We start from the raw sequence: 12,833 nt of genomic DNA on the forward strand, positions 1-12,833 counted from the left end.
GAAATAGATAACTTTGGCATATGTTATCTAATTGTGGACGTATAAAGTAACTTAATAGGATGATTGCCATTCGTTGCAATTGATAAAATGTGTCATGTTCTAGAACAGCCAGATATTCTGGTTCAAAGATCTCAACTACAGACTATACCTAGAAGATAACTTAGCAAAGGAGTTAATACAACAAGCAAATTTGAGGGAGCTGCAGAAGTTTGATCATTTGCGGAGGGAATAAGAAAATGGAGGTGTATTCCAGGGATGGGAAGAAGGAGATATAGAATTTGCATCCTCTAAGTGTAATAAGTATTCTGGCGGAATTCCATTTAGAGCCGGACAGAAGCAAAGAACTCCGGCATGGTACATTTATTTGGCATCTTTTACAAAACTTTAAAAAAATTTGAATGTGGATATTGATTGCTTCATTGTGACTTAGCGGGGTTTCAACTTAAAGTTTCTTATGAAGACATGATGTTCTGAGAATAGCTTGATACGATTGTGCAATTTGGTGTTTAGAACTTCTAACAATGCACATCTGCAGGTGTGACAGGATTCTATGGAATGGTAAAAGGGGTGAGGCAATTTGGTGTTTAGAACTTCTAGCAATGCACATCTACCAAATGAAACCACTTACAGATGCTAGCTTTCAGCACTCATCTAAAGAATTTCATTCATTTTCTCTGAATTATCTTTATGAAAACATGTACAAAAAAAACCTCCTCTGCAGCTAATCACCAAGAGAAGCACACTTCTCTTCCAGTTCCAGCATCTGCTTGCTACTAGTCAAGGCAAAATAGCAATGAAGAATATAACATGCCGACTCTAATGCCAAATCATTCAATCAGACACAAGTATGAAGAATAATGATCGAGTAGAATGATATGTGCAATGTTTGTCACAATTTACCAAAATCGATTCGTAACACACAAAAAAACTAGTAACAGATCAACCACAAATAGTTACTTGTTTTTTTGCATCTTTTTCCTGAAACTCATACGATTATTCTTTTCTTTCAAACAACCCTAACCATCGGCCGAGATTGGTATGACAAACTATTTGTATCATCGCGGTGAAGTAAAGATAGAATAATGCATACAAATTCCATAACTTCAATATAAGCAAATTATGCTAGTATGAGTAAATCTGATATTTTTCCAAAACAGCCTCTCGACATGTTTATCTTCTGTCAGGATTTCTCTTTAGAGTCCCAATTTTACAGCTAAGGATTGTTAAAACTACCAGACAAAGTCGAAGCATAATAAATTAAAGCTTTGACATAACGTACTTAACATCCATGCCCAAAACTACATAATCTTGAACTACATTAAACATACCACCAGTTGATTTTGCCTCACACAAATTAACTCTCATTATCTGGTTTTTAAAATTTACTCCAATCGAATTAACTGAGTTAGGGCAATGTCCAAACACCAGCGTCGACTTAACCGAGAACTTGATTAGAGTTTCATTTCATTCTTCAGCGGAGGAAATAAAGCTGACAAATTGACAAGGCACGTTTACCACATTAATGTCAAAAAGTTACACAAGGGCACATGATATCTGCAATTTATAAACTAGAAAAAAAAAAAAGAGATTAAATTTAGGTTTTTCAACATGTATAGTTAAATATGTAAATTTATTTTGATGTCACCAAATCATACCAAATTCAGTTATCAATTTTAAAATAAAAACTAAATAAAAATTTAATGGGGTTTCCACCCAATAAAAAGAAATTCATTTTTCGGGTATAAATAATTATGGGAGGGTATTTTAAGAGAGTTATAATGCATTGTTGGAACTTGGAAGACGTTAAAGGATTAGAATTCGGAAAAACATATTATGTTTGATTTATCCAATCAATCAAGCTGAACTGCTAAACTAAAAGGAGTTCATTCACAAGAATACCACATTTATTTTTACCCTCAAATCCATGATCATTTAATACAAACAATGAATAAGCTACAACAAATTTAAAGCACAAAAAACTTGGGTAAAAATACCAAAAAGTGAAGATAAACAAACGAACAAAATAAATCCATCCGTTCATTTTCCTTCCAGCAGTAACCAGATAAAAATGAAATCTAACGATCAACTGCGGTGACCTCTTGCCACTCCCCAGCAACTGCTTCATTCCACAGTGTGATGTTGTTGTCCCCAGCTGCCACAGCCAACAAGTTTCCGGTCAGGGACCAGGACACTCTCCAAACAGGCATCTTGAAATCCTTCAAAACTTTACCTTGCCATTGATCGCCTTCCTTCGCTACAGTCCATATAACAACCGTACCATCCTGAGAGGCACTCGCAATCGTGGACTTTGGAAGCCCTAAGTTTGGTGCCCAAGCAACGTCTCTCACCCAATCCGAGTGCTTTTGAAGAGCTGGGAAACAGTCCATTTTCCAGTTTCCGTTGTACAACCTCCAGACCTTCACGGTGTTGTCGCAACCACCGGAAGCCAGCTTCTGAACAGGATCCAGCATCCCCGATCCAACTAATGCGCCAGGAGCCATCGAAGGGGCCCAAGAAACAGATGTCACGCCAACGGGGTGTGCTTGGTCAATTTTTGTGGTTTCCCAGCCACCATCTGATTGAGCTGTGTATACTGAGATGTTACCATCAGAAGAACCACATGCCAAGCAAAGTCCAAGCTCATGAGGCGCCCACTCGATAGAATTAACTGATGATTTGTGCTCGAAGACATGGAACTGTGACCAATCATTCTGATTACCTTCCTTCCAGACAATAACTTTTCCATCATAAGAACAAGAAGCAAGAATTGAACCAAACTTGGGGTGTGCCCAAGAAACCTGCCAGACAGGGCCTCGATGCCCACTCAAAGTAGCCAGATGCTGAGATGCCGAATTATTGCTAACACCGTTTATTTTTACAGTGGTATCAGATGATGCTGTTGCCACACGTTTCCCATAGTAATCCACTGAGACATCGTGAACGACATCATTGTGGCCTGTTTCTATCTTTGTTGCAGGCATGGTTTGCAGTTTTTCTAGGTCCAACGATCAAGTTCCTTGAACTGCTGATCCTATTTCTTAACTCCTGTAAAATTTATGTCAACTGCAATCATTCATTTAAGAAACAATCTCCAGACCCCTTAAATTCACATCACAACATTTACGGTGGCACGCTCGATAAATGTCAATGCCAGACATATCTTCTTCCATTATAAGGTGAATATAAAGATCAAAACATTCACAAGAAAGCAACGCTTACAGAAGAAATAATATACTTTTAGCAGCAAAAGATTCAAACGGGAACCCGTAGATAAAAAACAGGGCCAAATTGCTTCCGCAAATGGTCTAATAAATTAAAACCTACTCAATCATTTAGGTTATAAAATCAGTAAATTATAGCCTTCCATACATTCTCCATTCCAACTACCCAATACTAAAGATAAGCAAATCAATCCCAAGAGTAAGCAAAGCAAAGACATGCACAACGATCACGAACCTAATGACAAAAGGTTTTCAGAACCAATTAACCAAATTGACCCCACGAACCCTTGTAAGAAAATTCTCGAAATTTCAGTTAAAAATAAAACATCCTAGATCAGAGTATTAATGACAGATTGTAGAACGCAACCATGTTTAAACATAAAACTGAAGGATCTATGATTTTCGACCAGATCTAAAAAGAAAATCTTCAAAACTAAAAAACAACAATCTTGCACACAAGGATTCAAGAGAAAAACAGATATTTTGTGGGAAACGGCTTAAGAACCTGAGAGAAAGCGAGATTCAGAGCGAAATGGATCTGATTAATTGTGAGAAAAAGACGAACAGAAACGCCACACAGCTGAATGATTGTAAGAAGCAAAAGAGTTTGGGTGTATTATAATAAGGGAATGTTTGGCTGCTTCACTATTCTATTTTCCTTGAGCACCGTCTGCTAATTCATCTCCTCCACACAATCTTTTGTATTTAATTCATTCACAAAATTGAGCTTTTGATCATGTTTTTGTTTTTTTAATTTTTTCTTGTATTTAATTCATTAACAAAATTGAGCTTTTGATCATGTTTTTTTTTTTTTAAATTTTTTCCAAAAATTTAATAAAAAAATACACAATTTTCATATTTTATTTTTTATTATGTTTGACTAGAAAGAATAGTCATAACCAATTTGAGTTCTTATATTATTTAAGATATTTGAGTTAACTGTTAAAAATCAATTATATCTGTTTTTTAAAAAATATCGTGTCCAAGTTCTATATTTTTTTAATGTATTTTCTACTTTATATATAGTTGTAATATATGATGTGAAAAAGATTGGCGTGTCGAGATACAATCAAGTATTAGGTGTCCAAAAACACTGTGAACGTATAGATTTTAAAAATCTAGATATATTTAATCAAGATTTTTGTATATTCTATATAAGTCTAGTAATATTGAAAATAGATTTTCATAAAGTTTTAAAAAATCAATTGATCTTCAACATCAACTTTTAAAAACTCTGTAAAAGTTTACATGTATTCAAATTTTCAATTCACTTTTAACAATTATATGTAACTCATTAACATACAAACATTAAATAATACGGTACAACTATAAATTGTCAAAAATTGTATTTGGTTCCATTCAAAGATTTCGATGGATTTTAAAATTTCTAACTCATACACAAGCTCTTTCTTTCCTTCACCTCACATCATCTCTCTTCTCTTTTCATCTTATTTCCTTTCATCTATCTCTATCACTGTTTCTAATTTTCTTTTTCAGATTTTTCATTTTTTGGTTGATTGTTCTTTCAATAATTTTTTTTAATATCATAAAAAATTTTGAATTCTAAAAGTGATTTTGTGATTTTTAATTTATGATTTATATAAAATAATGTAATATTCAATAATAATAATAATATTAAATATCCAAAAATCGTCTCTTAATTGAAAAATTGAACGTTGTAGACCTTGATGAAAAACGCTAGTCATTCAAATCTTTCCCCAATTATTCCTGATGTTAATGTTATTGCTGTAGGCACTAGCAAAAATAGAAAGCCAGGGCTTTTAGAAGGTTTGGATGATGAAGAAATCTCTCAACCACCAGAAGCAGATTAAGGAGGGTGTAAATGAAGAAGAAAGGTTTATGCTGAGGAGAATGGGGCTTAGGGTGTGACCTTTCCTACTAATGGGTATGTATTTTATGGAGAAAGTAAGAATTGTGGATCATTCAATCTAAAACGAAGTGAATTTTTCTCTTTCCATTCACAGGCCGATGAGGAGTTTTTGAGTTGAGAACATGCATCTTCATTGGTGATACTCTAGAAAGAGCCCGGGTCATGGATGACCCGGGACAGTAAATAGATAGCCCAGATCATGGTAAGTTTGCAGAAGGAGCTCATAAGTAGCCGGACAGGTGAGTGCTCGGGACGTCATTTACCCCGTCGACCAGAGGCCCGAGCTCTGGGGCGAATTCCCATGTGATGACTCTGTATCCGAAATGACTCGGTAATAGTACCGCACTTGAGTGCGAGAACATGTGATGTCTTATCTCGATAAGCGTACCTGACATAATCTTATTGATTTGACGTGATGGAAAGAACTAAACTTGTCAAATTGGGTCAGGTCCATTGGGCCGGCCTGCCCCGCTATAAAAATTGAGTGGGTTGGATTGATAAAATAACAGCCCGTTTGGAGGTGGGCCAGAAATGCTGAGCTCGTTTGGGTTGTGGGCCAAGACGGAGGCCCGCCAAATTAGCGCATAATTTTATATTTTTAAGTTTTATATAAAAATTGGAATAAGTCTCATGCGCCTCCATCACTCTCTTATCTTATTACTTTCTTATTTTTCTCACGCGCCTCGCCTCCATCACTCACTCTGGTAAAATCTGAATATATGTGCATCTTCTTCTTTTTTTTGAAGATGTTATGCTCTCCACTCTTTTCTGTAATGTTTAACTCGAATTAATTCAGTCAATCAAATAATTAATGGTTTTTAATGCATCTTTTACATAAGGATCGATGAACTTAAAGTTTACATCACTCTCCAGTATTTCTGTTTGCATTGTATAAACCTGCATTTTGTGGCTCTTTTATTTGGAGGTTGATTATTTATTCGTTTTGTTGAGATGGGCTTTCTTGAATCTTCACGCTTAATGTGAAAGTTTAAAACTTTAAGCATAACAGTTGTTTGTGAACCCAAGAGCGGTTTCGTTTGAAGTCCGACGAGTTGCAGTGAAATTTTGTGGACCCGGCGGAGGTTTGCTAATTATGTGTATTGTTGAACACATGGTGTGAGACCCCGAGAATAAAATAGTTTTGATGGTATTTTGGTAAATAAGTTGAAAAATATTCAATTTATTTTGATGACAATTTTGTAAATAATTTGAAAAATAATTGATTTAAATTTAAGGACAAATTTGTAATTCAAGGATATGGTGGCAAAATTGTAATTAACAACAAAAATTTATATATGAATATGCATGAAACGATGTTATGGGTTTGTAGAGAGGGAATTACATGAACTTATGTATAAATATCAATATTAAATTTGTCTAATGTCATCCTAAAAACTAAGGAAAGCAACTCCCGATAAAATTTGCATGTAGGTGGACATGTCACCAAAGATTTAAAATTTGGCTTTGTAAGTCACATTTGATAGCAGATCCTCCTATCTTTGGTTTATTGTGAGTTGGAAATTTCATCATCTAAACTACGCTGAGCTTGTGTTGTCATTATCCAGGTCAAGGAGCTGGAGATTGGTGAGATTTATGTGAATGAAAACAAAGAAAACTCATTTGATAAAGATCTTAACAGTGAAGATCAGTCTCATTTTGAAGATTTTGCCGAGGTGGTAAAATTTTTTTCGGGCTAATTATTGGTCTCATATAATTATTACCCCTTCACAATTTTTAAATTTGACCTGAAAAAGTCATTTTGCAATCATCAAATTAGTTCTTCTATACTTGGTTTTACTTTGTGAAACTTTATCTTAAATCTGCATATGGAACATGAATCGGTGTTACCTACCATACGTTTCTCCTTTAATTTTGTGGGTGCAACCGTGCAACTTCATATTAATTTGAGGTGCGCTATGAAAAGCCCATAAGTCTTACACTTCTGCTTGAGACTCGGCAAAGCTTTACTATTTCATGGACTTATTGTCCTAGCCATTCCTCAAATGTAAAGATTATGAATCTAAAATTAAAATGCCTTGTGTGTCTGCTTATAAGACTGTAACTATTTGTTTTATTGTTAATCAAATAGTTTGTAAAGTATATGTTAGACTTGTTTGTGGGGGACACAAGTGTGTTAATGAAACTTGATTTACCATTTCACAAAGCTAAACTGTCTCACTCTCGTTTTCCTTCAAGGTTGAAGATGAGGGAAACTGAGAAACCGATCCAAATTCTGCGGAACAAGAGGACTTTGTGCCTAGTTCAAAGGGTTCTGTGAGTGTTGGCCTACTGGGCTTAACAAGAGATATTTTACATTCAGACAACGATGGCAAATATGCGTGTGACATGCCAAAGGAAGAACCTCAACCTATATCTGTGCCTAAAGATCCTCAAGATTCTTTGAATGTTGCTGAGCGACAAATTGATTTTTCACTTCGTTGGGAGGTCAATTCAAGAAAAAGTTTGGGTGGTGTGTTTTATGTGCATGCGTTTGCACTTTTGATAGAAAACTTTACTCAACAATAATTGATGCATTACTTGGTATTCTTAGTCACAGGATCAGGTTAATACTTCAGCCACCACTTCAGTTCAGCCTCACTTTTTTGGCTCTAAAATTGACCACTCAACGGCTAATTTAGAATACCCAGTTGGGAAAGCTACACAAAATGAGTCAGCATTTTACAGGGCTACACAGCTTTCTAACAGAGAGGCTTATTCTAAGAAAGCAGTCCCTCAGAATGAAAAACCGACCTGTGCTAGCCATAGGTAGTCTAATGTTCTACACAATTTGAAACGTTTTATGTTATGCTGTTTAATGCCTATGATGTGGCATAACATCATATGGCCTTCTGTATGCCAGACCTAGCAGGTTTGAGTTCAATGCATGTAATCTACCTTTAAGTTTTATGTTACCTTTAATTCGAGCTAATTTATGATTTATCATTTACAAGGGAAACGCAATACCGTGTCTGGAATCGCTAAAACAATCAACCAACATTTCAAGAAGCATTCTCTTGCCATAGTTAGTATCAAACGTAGAGCCGAAGGGACATCAATACAGGAGGTGGTTCACAATTTAGAGGTCTGTAAGTGGGAAAAATTTCCACTTCTTGATTAGACATCATAGAATGAACGATTTTCATATTCATCCTATTTCTCAGCAAGCAACAGGATCTGTTCTTGTGTCACAAGAACCTAGCAAAGTCATACTTTATAAGCGTTGAGGATCAGAAGAGGAACCTATCCAAGATGGTGAAAACACCAAATTAGACTCGAAAAATTATAGAGTGAATGTTGAGGAAGGACCGAGGACTTCTCTCTCCTGAGCTCATGTCAGCGATTCGGATTGAGTGTGGATTGAAGTTAGTTTCAGAGGCTACAGATGATGGGGGAAGTGACTAATGGATGACGCCGCCAGTGAGTTGTCATTCAGGTTCATGAAGTTGAATCGAAGGTATAAAATGGTTAAAAAGGTCAAATTCCAGTATGGAATGACATAGCCACTGATTTCTTCTTAGTGGCAACACACAATGATTGGACCATGAGTCTCACTTTCCGCCCGTGAAATCGAGCTGGGGGTATAGAACCTTAAATTCAAATCAAATTCGTGGAAATACGGGTAACGGTCATTGATTCAATAAAGTGTATTGAATATTACCGTATCACGTAAAAATTACATTATCTCAAGGATTATTGCCTCTCTTTTCAATGTGAATCCTTCGAGCCAAGTATGTGAATAAGCTTTGCTCTCTATGGCACAGACAAATGTTGGCTATCCACAATGGCATTTGCCAACAAAAAAATTAAAATAAAGAACTACAATTAAACTTTAACGATTTTCAAGATCAAAACCAAAATTACCAATTATCGAAAAATATGAAGCACGATTTCCACCAAGATCATCGCCAAGGAGATGACAGCGCTATGTGACTTTACATCAATGCGTTTAAAATTATACAAATTCAAGACTCAAGTATTAACCCATGATTAGCCAGCCAGAGCTACAAAAAGAAGTTTTTGTTGTGACCTTCTGCTGTGACAAAAAATATAGAAGAAAATATATTAACATTAACAACCTACATATCCAACATCTTAACTACTAGAATACTTGTTATCAAAAAAAGAAAGAAAAGAAATACTGGAATACTTGGATTTTTAACCCTCAAAGTTCTATTAACATGTAAGCTATGTTAGGTAATCGACAAAGGTAGCAGCTGATGGACCAAAATTATATATCTTCGAACTGTAGGAAAGACTTTTAAAATCAGTTCTTAAAAGAACGGAGATATGAAAATCATCGGGAAAAAGAACAAAATAAAACTCAAGATGAACTCATGAACGTGCCTCTAATTTTACCACTCCAATGTGTTGCCAAGGGGGAAAGAGAAGAGCTCACGAACTGGTGAGGACTCGATCAATGAAATATCAGTTGCATAGCCTCCGACTGGCAACTTCAAGTCACGCAAAACTGTGAATGCCTCTGCTATACGATTCTTTGGCACCTCTTCCGCAACTGCACAGTAAGGAATCCATTCGTCAGGAGAGTCGTTCTCCCCCATTTGGATCCCTTCTTTCTTCATGGCATCACATAACTGGGAACGAAATTGAAGAAGAGGCATAGATGGGGTCGGACAAAGAAACAGAACATTATTGGGATTTGGGAGGCTTCCAATTGAGGAGAAGGATAGAAATAATGGTTCTTGTTTAGAAGCGAAATTTTTAATAACATGCTCCAGTTTAGGTAAGTCGATTAAAGGACTAACAAACAAGGTAAGATGAGGTCTAGATTCAATCTCGATCAACTGTGTGCTGATTTGGCGTCGAGCAAGCACATTCCAGGCCTTCAAGACTTGGTTTTCCAGGGCTGGGTCGAAGTAAAGCTCGATTGCGTATCCTTGAGACATTGTCACTAGACAAAATTCAAGATCGCGGAATTAAATAATGGGAAATCAACATCAACAAATCACACGACCAATAAAATTGGACAACAAACAAAGTAAAGAAACCCCACAATCCTTGAACAGTAAAATTCTCTCAAAATCCAGAATTTAAAACCTGAAGCTGAATTAAAACTCTGTTACACAATAAGAGCCAATAAGTGCATTGCAAATAGATGCCAACACAGGAAAAAAAAAAAGAAAATAGAATTCAACAAATGCAAGGATAAAGAGTATAACACAGAAACAATTATGAATATCATCTAAAGATTACAAGTCTAAAAGATTTGGACAACAAACAAATTAGGAAAATCTAACCTTTGCCCAAAATTTTCCCAAAATACAGAATTTAATACACGAATATCAAATTAAAACCGTGAATAACTAAGTTTGACATGATGAAAGCAAAATCAGCACGTACATATTGAAATTGGGGACTATTGGTGACAAAGTGAACAAAGTGCATCACGGAATTATGCCAAAAGTAATTAATTCAAACATGACCCAAAAAAGTAAAGAAGATCTAAAGATTGCAAGACCAGTAGTTCCGGACTGCGAACAAATAAAAGAAGTCCTACAAACCTCAAGCAACAATTTTTCCCCAAAATACTTAACTCAATGCGAACTGAATTTAAAGCTTAGTTAAAATGGGTTTCCCAATAACTTCAGAAGTATCAGAAAACAAATTGCAATTAAAGCTTATTCTTGCGGCATTTTCTCTAAATAAAAAATTAAAGAACACGCGGTGAATACAGAAAATTCACAAAATTTTACGCAAAATCAGGACGTGCGGTGGGAAAGGGCAGAAATAGTCAAACATAACGGCAACCCATAAATTGTAACTAAGAGCTATAGATTACAGGCCAAGAAACGAAGTCAATAACCAAATTACAAAAATCCCACCTAGCTTCAAACGAAAAAATTGTCCAAACTATGAACATCAATGCTTGAAAGGGTATTTATAAAAGCAAAATTGGCACATACCCATTAAAATTCTAGAAAACTGAAACACCAGATCTGCGTGAAAAGCAAATTTAGGAAGTTGAGAAGCGAACAGTCGCCAAATGGGGAACACCAAAAGAAAAGTTAGTATCAATGTAGAGGGAAAAGGGTTGAGGAATTATCGCGGAGTTGACATTGAAAAAACCAACTAGGGGTGAATTTCCTAATCCGATAGGCAAAGAAGGGAGTGAAGAAATCAAGAATCGAGTTGTTCTTCACATAAATTTGGTTTTTAAAAAATAAACTGCACAATAAATTTATTGTTTAATAATGAGTTAAATCATTTGATATTTGTCAACAAAAATGATTTTATATTTTTCATTTGAAATTAATGTAAAAATAAAAACTATTAATTTAAAAGTTAAATTGGAAACAAGTATTACTATTGTTTAAGTTCTTATAAGATTTTCCCAGGTTTTTTTAAACATTATGAGATATTTTTAAAACCTTTTCACTCAGCATTCCAAATTATTTTTAGGACTTCAAATATATGTTATAAATTGTTTTATATAGATCATGAGTTCACTAAATAATCTTTAAAATATTATACTAACTACAAAATGAGTATTTTAGTAGAGTAGGTCTCTTGTGAGACGGTCTCACGGATTTTTATTCGTAAGAAGACAGGTCACTTTTGTTCGTATTAACAATAAAAAAAATTTTTATAGGTGACCCAAATAAAATATTCGTCTCACAAAATTTACTCGTAAAACCGTCTCATATGAATTTTAGTATTTTAGTATTTAAAGNATAATTTTGTTGGAGTCAAATGGAGTAATTTATGATATGAATCATATTCTTTCGATCAATGAGATATTTGAGTGATTCATCTGTTTGTATTTCGAAAAAAAAAGATTCAGATGATTAGAAATTTATTTTAACCTAAAGAGGGTATATTAGTTATAGACTTTTAATAATTTTAATGGAGTTTTAAAGTCTATAAGTATTCAATCTTGACTTTTATATAATCTATAAAAGTTTAATAAACTTTTGTAGAATTTTAAAAAATTGTGTGATATTCAAACTTTAACTTTTAAAAATTTTACAAAAGTTTATAGATATTCAAAATATCAATAGACTTTTAATAAATCCATAAAATTCTATTAAGTACAAGAATTAAAGCTTACGATACCACAATAAAATGTTAAAAAATGTCTTTGATTCAATCTAAAGATTTGGATGTACATTTAATTTGGAAATCTCCCAAACTTACATACTCCATAAAAACACTAAAATTTTCATTTTTTTTTCCCATCCATATATTTTTCCTTTTATTTGTACTTTTTAAAAACATATTTTTTTTATTACTAACAATTTTAAATCAAAATTATTAACATCGTTAATTTTATTTTTGGAGTTCAGATCACAAAATTTCATAAAATTTAAAATTATATTTATTAAAAAATGTAAAAAATTATTACACTACATAACAAAAAAATTTATAATATTTTACTAACCTATAAATTGAAAATAATAATTTTTGATTTAGTAAAATTTAATTTTTTTATTAATTATTATATAACATTTGATGTTTAATTATTTTCTTTAATTTTAATTAATCTATGCATTAATTTTGATTATAACTCAAAATTCTTGTACATGATATTTTTCATTAACTTGAATAATAATAATAATAACATATATATATCCCGAAGATGGTAAAGAGTTTTTTAATCTTCGTCATGATTATTTGAATAATGCTATTAGTGGACATTTGGTATATTTAAATCTAGGGGTGTCAATCGGGTCGGGTGGGTCGGGTTTCGGGTCAACCGCGAAATT

General features: G+C 33.9%; 2 protein-coding genes and 1 long non-coding RNA gene across 6 annotated transcripts; 1 reads left to right on the top strand and 2 right to left on the bottom strand.

Annotated features, from left to right (window-relative positions):
* Positions 1-1,886: 1,886 nt before the first annotated feature.
* LOC140986791 (protein transport protein SEC13 homolog B-like) lies at positions 1,887-3,899 on the bottom strand. The gene is made up of 2 exons (XM_073455148.1): positions 3,727-3,899; positions 1,887-3,045 (listed from the first exon to the last, which is right to left on the bottom strand). The coding sequence occupies exon 2, from the start codon at positions 2,979-2,981 to the stop codon at positions 2,076-2,078; it is 906 nt and encodes a 301-aa protein (XP_073311249.1). The 5' UTR covers positions 2,982-3,045; positions 3,727-3,899; the 3' UTR covers positions 1,887-2,075.
* Positions 3,900-6,561: 2,662 nt separating this feature from the next.
* On the top strand, positions 6,562-8,910 carry LOC140986972 (uncharacterized). 3 transcript variants are annotated; one of them, XR_012177011.1, is made up of 3 exons: positions 6,562-7,117; positions 7,664-7,981; positions 8,064-8,910. It is a non-coding gene; the product is annotated as an uncharacterized lncRNA (long non-coding RNA). The 3 variants fall into 3 exon arrangements; XR_012177010.1 differs by having other exon boundaries at positions 7,664-7,878; positions 8,064-8,908; XR_012177012.1 differs by having other exon boundaries at positions 6,562-6,788; positions 7,664-7,878; positions 8,064-8,908.
* A 338-nt stretch (positions 8,911-9,248) lies between these two features.
* LOC140986971 (uncharacterized) lies at positions 9,249-11,280 on the bottom strand. 2 transcript variants are annotated; one of them, XM_073455393.1, is made up of 2 exons: positions 11,034-11,280; positions 9,249-10,021 (listed from the first exon to the last, which is right to left on the bottom strand). In XM_073455393.1, exons 1-2 carry the CDS (start codon positions 11,035-11,037, stop codon positions 9,465-9,467), a joined length of 561 nt encoding a protein of 186 aa, XP_073311494.1. In that variant the 5' UTR covers positions 11,038-11,280; the 3' UTR covers positions 9,249-9,464. The 2 variants fall into 2 exon arrangements, with proteins under 2 accessions (XP_073311494.1, XP_073311495.1); XM_073455394.1 differs by lacking the exon at positions 11,034-11,280 and adding an exon at positions 10,119-10,997.
* Between the last annotated feature and the right edge of the window lie 1,553 nt (positions 11,281-12,833).

This window comes from Primulina huaijiensis, chromosome 10, assembly GCF_012295235.1.
Source record: "Primulina huaijiensis isolate GDHJ02 chromosome 10, ASM1229523v2, whole genome shotgun sequence".
Lineage (NCBI taxonomy): Eukaryota > Viridiplantae > Streptophyta > Magnoliopsida > Lamiales > Gesneriaceae > Primulina > Primulina huaijiensis.